Below are 11,333 nucleotides of genomic sequence, written 5' to 3'. Positions count from 1 at the left end.
ATATATATATATACTGTATATGAAGATAGCATGGACAAAGTACCACACACTACTTGGCATCATACAAACATCATACACACATGTTCTATTTTGAATGAATGAACTCACAGTGTAATGAATACCACATTCATGTGTTCAATATGGCCAAATTTGGGAAGAAGCCAGTTAGCCAGTTAGCCTACAAGTAATTACATTTATCTAGTTAGGTTTAAAGGGTTTCTACTGTTGTCCTCTAATAGAAGTGGACTTCCTTTACTCCCAAAGTCACACATTAGTCCAGGGAATAAGCTCCTGGGAAATTAAGCCATGTCAGGGTCATTTTAAACCAACAGTCATAAAATGCTTCATTTGGCCCTACATGTATCAAATTTTTTGCTGTTTTCTGCTAAATCCGCTAAAATTCGATCAGTGATTGGCCCTGCCAGCTCGACAACAAAAATCTTAATGCGTACGGGTAGTTTTAGTTAGTGATTAAGCCATTTGGTGCTGGATCTTTCAAGCACCTATTATTACATAACAGAATAAAGAGACTGTCAGATGTTTATTGCTGTCTGTGACTCCGAGTAGGGGGAGATTTTCCTGCACTGTCCCCACTGTATAAATTTACCATAATTTCCCTCTGGCTCCCTGTCACTGGCAGAGAAAGTGACTGGAAATTTCCCTAATGAAATGGAATCATTTTACATGTTATTTTTAAAATGTAAAAACTTTCTGTATGCATACAGAAATGACATAACATTATTGAAGATGTAAAAAAATATGGCAAATATTGTCCAAAATAATTTATTCAAAGGCATTCAAATGCACCCAAATTTAATGTTTAACCATAACCTTTTTTTCCCATTTTACTTTACTTCTTATCACCAGGACGGAAAGTTTGGGGAAATCTAACAGGAACACAATAAAAACATTTTATAATAGAAGGAAGTTTGAAAGCTTACAGGGGCTCTGACCATTCCTTATTCTCTCTAACAATTAAAAAGTAGTTTGACCTAAAGATGCAGTTAAAGTAAAGTTCAGGTCTAGTACCTAGAAATTAAACCAGAAAGGTGATGTATGTGATTAGAGGTCCTTTTGATATTACCAATATTTTTATTGTGACTGGTACATCATGGTGTTTATCTGTTACACCTTTGGCCTTAATTATAAGTAAAAATTACAACATTTAAACAGTTACAAACATAACAAAATATACAGTTTGTTACTAACTATAGGTGACTAGGACATTTTATATTGGCTTACAAAACAAAAAGATGACATTGGGAAAAATGCTTTGTTTTATTCAGACACACATCGCTGTGAAAATTAGGATTTTTGCAAAGGAAATTTGGACCTTTTTATCCAGATTTTCTCTTATGGTCTTCATTCCTCCACAAACATCGATAAGAAGGTAGTGCAATAAACACGTATTTTCCTCCTATCTCCAGTAGCCAGTTCCTAGCTGTACCCCTTCATCCCCACTTCATCATTATTGGCAAATTAAATAACAATCATTCAGGGTCAATGAATGTACCCACATTTATAAGATGGTGATCAGGAGATCAGACCACCAAATGATCGTTTGTTAAATACAAAAGGGACAGTAGCAGTTCGCTGGGAATATCTATCCAGGCTCATTTGTCACAAAAATAATTTAGCAATGATCTTATGTGTGTAGGTAGATTTAGACCCTCTTAAAATGGCCATAGCGACACCTGGATTCAAATATCTACCAAAGTGCCTGAGGCTCTAAGCTGTACAAGATGGTGAGGAGTGATATGTTCCTCTAATGAGAACATAAACCTAAAAAAAAAAATACAATTAAAAAAATATTTCTCAATAGAATGGGCTTTTAATTATAATAATACAATATAATATATAATAATACACGATTTTAGGCTTGATAGATAGATAGATAGATAGATAGATAGATAGATAGATAGATAGATAGATAGATAGATAGATATTAATAGATTTAGATAATTCCTTATTATTTTCTATTTTTATTCTTTCTGAAATGATTCAGATGGATGTCAAAATTGTGATTAAAGATTTTTGTTTTTATTATTATTTATTTAGCAAGCACTAAATTAGAAAATAGAAGTCAAATCCAACTGTTTCTGTGTTGTGTTTTTGAAATTCTGGAGACTATAAAGCATATTTATTACAGCATGTCTTGAGCCACCAAACAAGGAAGGGACATATGGGATGTATTCATGAGCTTATGCGTCTCTTAATGACAAGTTCGCTTATTTGTTTTGAACCACTCTCGTATGTGTCCCCTCCAAAATTTAAAAAGAAGAGAAAGGCATGATTGTCGACATCAAAGCAACTATTTGTGTGTTTTAAAAGTTGTTACCAGGAGGCTTGCAAAGCTAGCCACACACAGTCTTTCTCATCACATTTTGACTAATCATTTGAACAATAAAATATGTGATCAGAAATATGTCAAATGATCCTCAGAACCACTAAGATTCGTCATAGTCTTTTCAGCTTGACCGTTTATCCTTTTAACCCCCGGCTTGATAGCCCCCTTCCCCTTTGCCACCTCCTCCCCATTGAAACACCTCTAACCCTTAAAAAATCTGTATACATACCAGTTGAGATCCTAAATACTGTACTGACTGGTACAATGTCGTTACATGCCACTGCTCCATTCAGCATTTTACTCTAAGCCGAGGGCAGCGGGCAGTCCCTTGGCTCACAGGAAGTTGGTTGAATTACACTCGGCATCACTTAACTCAGGAAAGGTAAAGAGTTGGTGAGTTTACGGGGGCAGAGATTGGGTTAGTAAAGCAACCAGAACTCCTTTCTCCTTTTTTTTCTGCTGCTGGGGGCTGCTTTTTTACCCAAGCTAGAATTGGACTTTTTTACATTTGATGCTGCATAGCAAGGCAGTGCAAAACAGAACAGTGAGTCATATTTTCTAGGTGATGGCAGTGTGTTTCCTAAATTCCTTCCTCTGCTCTGATCAATTCTTAAGTCTGAAGTTCAGATATAGTTTTAGAATAATTCATTTTAAGATTATTTTTTTATCCATTTATATTGTTTTATACTAATTTACATATAAAAACAAGTTTAGTTTGTTTATTCCTTTAAAAATAATGAATTATGTTTGATATACAACTAGCATAAGTAACTAAGTGTGGTTGATATCAGCCTCTGTCATCCATTGCTCAGCAGCACTCGAATTGGAAGATGGCAGGCAGCACTCGGAACCGATTAGGCTTTGCTGAATGCATATGTTGGCAGGAAACCTGCAGACAGGAGTAAGCAGAGATGAGTTTCTTTGTTAAAGGGTAAAGGAATTACAAATCTTTTGGAAGATAAGTTCAGCTTTAAATTTCCCCACTGTGTGTGTCTAAATAAACAAGAGCAAAAAAATGTATAGTAATACTTGTGCATCAAATTTAATTTTTCTTTGAAAAAGAGAGTTTTCCCAAAACTTGCATAGAGCTTATCCTCGTAACAGCAGTAAAGGTCTGACAGGATATAAAACTCAGCCCCATCTAAACACATATTAATATGTGAGCCCTTTTGACACCAGGGTGTCATTCACTTAAAAGTACTATTTTCAGTGTTTTATTTTCAAACAATCAGTCTTGAGCAATTGAATTAAATCAAAGGCATACTTCCCAATGACTCAAAATGACTCCTTTAGTAAGTCACCCTCTGGATGCAATACACTAATGCGTGCACAAAATCATTCACTGCCAGGTCAATAGGTCTTCTAAATTGCCAAATCAAAATACACATTCCCCAGGTATAGAAACTTTAACACTCGTAGTTGTGGATGTTTTTAGTAGTTTAATCATATAATTTAGTAATGTGTCTTTTGTGGAAGGGGGAAGGAAGGATTTTAAACTGTGATATTATAATGCCGGTTTGAACATCTTTGTTAACATGGATTTTAGTCTATGCATAATGGAGAGAGCCATTTTGTGGGTGTTACCAATCATCATGTCACATGTTTCAACAGTGTCACTATTGTGCTTCAAGTGATCCTGTCACCACAGAGTCCGTTATACCTAATAACTAACCATTAAAGAAGCATCAATATACTGCAAGTATTCGACCATTGGATAAGTTGAATACTTGCTCAACCCACCAGCTGCCATGTTCTTGCCACTGGCTGGTGACTTATGAGCTGACAGGAGGAACCACAGCAGCTGGCAGGGGAGCACTTTACACACAAGTGTAGAGTAGTTGCAGTGGATGGGAAACATAGAGGTGGCTTTTTATAACATGGTTGCCAGAAAGGTAAGTATAGCCATACTTATTTTGCAGGTGACCTACTGGATTAAAATCACCTTGTGGCTGCCCTGTATAAAAATAAATAAGTTAAAAAAATACCTTAGCCCCTGGCTACTGACCACTTCCTGAAAGCACTGATAACACTGTCACTGTGCCTCACCACTGCCTCATGGGAGAGCTGAGTCTTACATCATTGCAAGGTTATACTCAGCTTTCCTGAGTGGCGTGGATGAGGTGCAGTGTTGTCCTGGCACCTTCAGAAAGCCCCAAAAAATTCAAGGTCCAAGCCAAGTATTTTTTTAGCTTCTTCTATTGATGTTTTAGTCTTTAATTAGTGCTTTTTATTTGGGTGGCAGAGGCTCCCGTATTAACTAATCTCACATTTTTATGGAAGGTCTGCTTTAATAAATTATCAGGCAGCCACCTGAAATGACAAGTTAATGGTTCAGCCCACAAAATGGCTGCCTTCACTATTTATAAATTATGAAAACCTTATGAAAATGATTTTTTTTCCAGCCCAGATAATGGTAAACAGTAGTAGTAAATTCAGCTATACAAACTTCTATGGATCTTTGCTATACATACAAAAAATATTCAGAATGTCTTATTTATAGTTTTCCACAACACTTTTTGCAATTGATGGTTGTTAAAATCACCTGTATAGTCACGCTGAGATCATTTTATTTCATTAGTTATGGTAGAGGTTTGCAGCTTGTTTTTGCTATGCATATGAAACTTTGATATTGTGGCATTTTGTGGCTTTTATTTCGTGAATTGTGCATTGTATGTGTTTGTTTAGTAACTTCCTATTTTGATACTAGAAAGCAGATAATATTCCATTCTTCATGCTTCTTTTTAAACTGATGCTTTTTTAATTTTCCTTTTTTTCTTATGTTTATCTTTTCACACACTTGATCTTTCTTTTGTGTTTCTTCTGAGTGTCTTTGTGCTTTTGCTACATCCGCATTGTCATGTTATGGTATCTTTTTCTTTCTGTCTGTTTCTTCCACAGGAGTTTAACAAGTAATCTGCCCAATGTGAATCTTCCAAATGTGAATCTCCCTAAAGTACCTGTAGCCCTACCAGTTAACCTCCCACAAATGCCTAGCTTTTCTGCACCGTCATGGATGGCTGCAATTTATGATTCTGAGTGTGTATTCAGTTCACATTAGACCTCATTTATATGTGCAGCAGTCTTAGCATGAATGTGTATTAATTATTTCTAGCAAGCCTTCAAACTTAGCAAATTTTTTTTACTCTTCTCATCTTTAACACAGACTTTAATTTATAAAAAAAATCACAGATTTTAATTTATAAAAAAATCACAGATTTTAATTTATAAAAAATCACACATTTTAATTTATAAAAAAATCAATACAAAATAATAGTAACAACAAATTAAAATAACAGCATTTAAACAACCTAAAATTATACAGTTAATAAAATTTAGCACATGACATCCTTATTTGAAAATACAGTTTAACAACATAAAAAAATTAAAGTGAGAAGGATAATTTCCAAAAATAATATTTTTAAAAGTTATTTTTCATTATTTAAAATTATAGATATGTAACATATTGATGGATTCACCCATTCATGTCCTGACACAAAGTGACATTAGTATTTAAAAAAAAAAATAATATTGTTTAAGGCTGTATATATCTAAAGGTGCTAAATTATCCATCAAAACCTTAACATATGTCTATATATGTAGATGTAAAAGCTTTATAAGATTTTAATGTAAACTTTCACCATCTGTTAAGTAATTATCATAATCAAAAAATTAAGTATGTTCATTTGTACATTTGCAGACTTTTGTAAAATATTCAGCCTCAAAGTGAGTTTGTTATGGAAAAAAGTATAGGGGCTGCCATTGTTGACCACTCCTTTAAGAATGCCAGTTCTTAGGTTGTCATGTCGTCATCTTTTGGCTTCAGTGCTTTCTAAATCTCTGATCAGGAACAAGTAAAGATGTAAGGAATTTTGACACTCTTACTGGATTCTTGTGCCAGGTATGTGACTCAGAAGTATTGAAGCCAAATACAGCCAGGCAACTGGTATTTTCAAACGAGAGCCAACAGTGGCAGCCCCATACTTTTCTCATAACAGAGGCACTTTAACAAAGAACCTGAGAGATATGTTGAGGCTACTACTACTGAACCTTTCTTGTGAAGAGCTAATTTCTTGGCTTTCATGGTGATCCTCTGACTTTATTATTTTAAGTCATTGACCCAGAACAAGCATGCAGATAAGTACTTCTGACTATACTCTTTATATAGAAAATAAAATATATTTTCAAGATCTTCATGCTTGTTCTGGGTCAGTGACTAAGTGAAGATAATAAAGGAAGATGGTTCTCACAACAGCCAAGCACCTGGAATTTTTTAGAAGGAATATCAGCACTTGTGTTTCTCTTATTTAAATAACTGTGTAATGGCAACATCAGCAAATATTAATCTGATTGGGATACATGTAAAAAACAATACACATTCACAAAAGCTTCAGGATGAGCCAGTAAAGTCAATGTCATCTTTAGGCACCCAAAGACAAGAGTTGATAACATTTCATGTGTGATAATGTCAGTTGATAGGCTCCGAGAATGTCTGCTGGCCTCTATACAGAACAATTGTCCAATCACTGTTATTCCCCTCTGATAATCTGGTACATAGTTTCTTCTTCCTACTCTGCCTATACCCCTTCTTCTGGAACTACCTCTTAGAGTTTTTAAAACTAGCCTTAAGTTATTAGAGCCCCATATAGAGCTCTGATGAAAGAATGCCTTGTGTATGGTCATATCATGCCTGCCTATCATGTACCTACTTTGAGCAGCTTAAGCGCAAAATAATTTAAGAATGAGGCCCCCTTCGCACTGCTCTGGTGCATTACCACAACCATGTTAACATGTGGTATTTTGCATGTTAATGTTTGTTGCATAAAGGCATCCTATGTATTTTGAATGGGCTGACAATGCACAATGCACACAAAAATTGAGCTTTTTTTTTTCAACGCACTGTACGCACAGAGTATTTAAGCATCAGGATTACCAAAGTCCTAATTACTAACCATTGCAAAAGAAAAAACAGAGAAAATGGGATTTGCCTCTTTTAGGGTACTCTGGGATGGACAGACCTTTGTACAGGGCTTAGGGTTAGGGCTCTGTTGTATTGCAGAGTGCTGTCAGTCTTCATTCTTCAGTCATCAGAATTGAGGCAGGTAGGTGACCATATTTTTTTTAAATCCATACTATAAAAAAGGCACGATCACGTACCTGGCTATGCAGCATGGCAGCAGCCGAGTGGCCAAATCTTTGCATACACTTGGGCGTTTGACGCAAATACCTTTTTCCCTGGGCCAGCATAAAACTGATTCCTTTATAAATGACCTACCCTAATCTGATTGGCTGTTTCAAAATAATTTACATTTACTGGGCTAATGCTAACTGTTAAAAAAATCCCTGTAATAATGTATAGAGCATAAACTGCCCCCCTCCCCAATAAAAAAAAGGAAGTAAAAACAAAAGTTATAAACTTTAGCATTGGTGCATTCATTTTCATAATTGCCATGTTTTAAACTAACCCATTATGTTAATGCTAAAACGATATAATTACATTTTAAACTACAATAAACAATTCATGATGATGATAAAAATAAATATTATTTTAATAACTGTAAAATTACTAGCAACAGTTAAACACTCATTAAACAGATTGGCATGAACTAAACATCTTATCTTGCGACAAAATCTTCATATATTTAATATATTCTATTGTGATTTATAACCAGTACAAGAAATAAACGTCATGTTCATGCTATGATTACTATATTGGAGATAGGTAGATTAGGCATCGGTAACTGAGGCTTTTTATCCCCCCTCTGTGCATGATGTGTGACACTGTTTCTTGGAAAAGATATCAACCAGTAAACTGAGCATATGATGGCTTTAATAAATCAATGAAATCCAAATTAGGCACGGGAATCATTTCAATTGTGACATTACAAAAACATAAAGAAGTGAAAAAAAACGACAAGACATTTGAAATAATTCTGAAGGCAGATGGGTGTCAAAATGTTGTAGCAATAGACACCAATTATTGCATTTGTGTGTATTCTCTGATTTAAAACATAAACCTTTATCGTTCCAAAACTCAATTTAGATTTCAAAAATATAAATTTTTCCAAGCCTCCATTTGGAAGATAACTGTTTGCAAGATGCGCTCGTAGCATCAAGACACCTACAGAGCAAAATATTTACCATCAAAGTACCTGGTTGAATATCTTTTGACACACCTGTTTTCCTGAATTATCTTCACTATTAAGACACAATTCTTTTCCATTTATCAGATACCTCTCTAAGTAGAAATTACCTATTCCTAAATCATAACTTTTGTTGAAGCAGGAACTCAAGATATTTGGCATGTTGGGAGTATGGTTTTGGTTTTGGTTTTTTTTCACCCTGCAATAGCTACGTGTGCATTTAGCTATGTATTGCTCTGCAGCATTAACTCAATGCATCTGGCATCTGTCATAATAGAAACGCCTACTTTAATCTGTTTCTATAGAGGATGTCAGTACAAGTGGTACTGCATGTGTATAAGATCTGATAAATTGCTGTGTTAGCATTAGTGGTATGCGAGGAGAGAATTCTCTTTGAAAATGTAATTGCAGAGAAAGAAAATGTTGGAAATAGGCTAATAAGCGCATATTCTAAAAACATTTTAATAAAATCAGTGTATTTATCAATAGTAAGTTAAGGAGGTAGCTACAAAACACCATAACCTTTAAAAAAAATAAGAATTGGTGTAATGCAATTCCAAATCACCATCAAAGTGTCTTTTTACGTGTTTTATTTTATTTCTTTTTTTATTGTTAGAAGTTTAGGTGTTTTTTGCAATTAAAATAATGACCTCGCTCACCACTAGTTAGCACAACCTTTTACCTAGTTTGAATCCTTTTAACAGTATTCTTACAGACGTGCATGGAACTCTGATTGTTAACTTCTGCTTGCTTTAATGTGGTGGTTAACAATCAAGGATTGTCTTCCCCAGTTTGTATCCTTAATTTCAATAACTACATACAATGATGTGATTATTAATTAAGGACGAGATCTGCTTACAAACTATCCAGTTTTGTCTAAGTTTGTTGTGTTTTGCTCTAGCTAAAAAATTAGAATAGGAATAGGAAGAAAAAGAAAAATTGCAGCCTTGATGTTGGAGATGACAGCTAATCTAAGTTCTGTAGCGAAAGATAATGGGCCAAACTGCACAGAAAATGTTCTCTCCACATCAGGCTGTGTGTTAATCATCCACCTAAAAATGTTTTCTCTTGTTATCCTGCCAGTAATGGATCAGCCACATCAGAAGACCTGTTTTGGAAACTTGATGCCCTACAAACTTTTATTCGCGACCTTCACTGGCCTGAAGAAGAGTTCGGGAAGCACTTGGAGCAGCGCCTTAAATTGATGGCAAGCGACATGATTGAGTCATGTGTCAAAAGGTAAGAATTGTCAAAGGACAATTTGTAATGATTATCACCTAATGAATACAAATAATGATTTGTGTATAAAATGTGTGCTAATGAGAAAAAATCCTTCTTACCAATAAAAAAAACAGTCAGCTACCAACTGTCTTTTCTGCAGTGTTGAAACAGTAACACGCACTCTGGTTGCTGTGGGCAATAAGAATATATTTTCTCTAAATAAAATCCCAAAAGCCTCTGGATTTGATTGCATTTATCTTTGTATATTATGATTTCTACATACTACTGAAATTTTCTCTCTTTCTTTTACGATAATATTAATCTACGACCTTACAAGTGGGTATACTAATAAATGTTCAGAACAAAATGATCGGTCCCCCAAACAATGCTCTGTTTACCTGACCCACATTCCCCCTGCCTGTGGAGGTTCTTATTCATCCAGGTCATGGTATATGTGTAACAAATAAATCTAGGCAACTGGATATGCTGTATTTTTCTTGAAGATATTTCGCTTGTCATCTGACTAGCTTTTTTCAATTCTGAATTGACCAGCTAGTCAGATGACCATGTAAATGTCTTAAAGAAAAATACAGCAAGTCTAGTTGCTTTGATATATTTTTTACAGATACACATCTCCCCTGGTTAGGTGATTTTGGTGTGTCTCCCCATTGCTGACTCGGTGATAGCCCTGAACAATCCAGCATGGTTTTTGTTCAAAATGTTTTAAGTTGATCAAAACTGACTGTTGTTATGCAGATATCTCCAGAGTGAATGGTACACTTCACAGTATATGGCAAGGCATTTGAGTTATCATATTAGAGACCATTCTCTTGCACGGCCACATTTACAATCTGTCCCTACCTCATGTGGGTTAGTATATGTATTCTTATGCCATTACATAACTCTAAAGAACCACAGAAAATACAAAATTCCTCGTTAGTTTTTATGTGTAGTCTACACATCAAAAGTTCAGGTCTTTAGAAGCAGGAAAATAATTTTCTACTTATTAAATTTACTATTGATATGGTTGATATATTATTACAGCTCAACTTTAGCTTTACAGTACCTTCAATCATTTGTACCGGCTCCTCTCCTGCACTGAAATAGCTTTCTCTGATTTCACTGCATAATGTGAATTAGAAGCTGCAGCAAGTCAGAGAGAGCCCACTTCATTTTGGAGCATGATCTAGCGCTTTCCTCCCCAGCCTTACTGGCCCTGGCCTGCTCCTTCTATTCATTGGATTGCAGTTCTTTTAATTATGTCAGCATCTTATATAGACATTACCTAGGGCAGTCTGTATGCAAACTGACATCCATCCATAAGGACATATTGATATTTGTAAAACTCCTCCCAAGGACCAGTTGACTGTCGGTATCAGGGCTGAGGGTTCTTAAAAAAAGGATTACTGAGGCAGAATGCTATAGTGTTTTCAGGAAGCTATGTGCAGCCCCCTGAGGATCGCTTCCACCAGCCATGATGTTCCTGCATTGAATAGAAAAATAGAAAAGCACAGAGCCTCAGACATGAAATCACAGTTTTTGAAGTAAGGTATGTATTGAAAACCAAAGGGTTTTACTAAAACATTTAAATGAGGGGGGGGGGGGGGGTTTAAAAAAAGATTTCT

The 11,333-nt window shown here is 35.2% G+C and overlaps 1 protein-coding gene across 1 annotated transcript in view; it reads left to right on the top strand.

Annotated features, from left to right (window-relative positions):
- Nucleotides 1-11,333, top strand: part of CADPS (calcium dependent secretion activator) — a 372,013-nt gene that overhangs the window by 282,536 nt on the left and 78,144 nt on the right. Inside the window, exons 23-24 of the mRNA XM_018554448.1 lie at nt 5,246-5,383; nt 9,571-9,726. Of these exons, the coding sequence (XP_018409950.1) occupies nt 5,246-5,383; nt 9,571-9,726 (294 nt within the window). The remainder of the gene's footprint in view (nt 1-5,245; nt 5,384-9,570; nt 9,727-11,333) is intronic.

Source organism: Nanorana parkeri, unplaced genomic scaffold, assembly GCF_000935625.1.
Source record: "Nanorana parkeri isolate BGI_ZX_2015 unplaced genomic scaffold, ASM93562v1 scaffold9, whole genome shotgun sequence".
NCBI lineage: Eukaryota > Metazoa > Chordata > Amphibia > Anura > Dicroglossidae > Nanorana > Nanorana parkeri.
The sequence above is the reverse complement of the archived record's forward strand: the minus strand, read 5'-3'. Positions and strand labels throughout refer to the sequence as shown.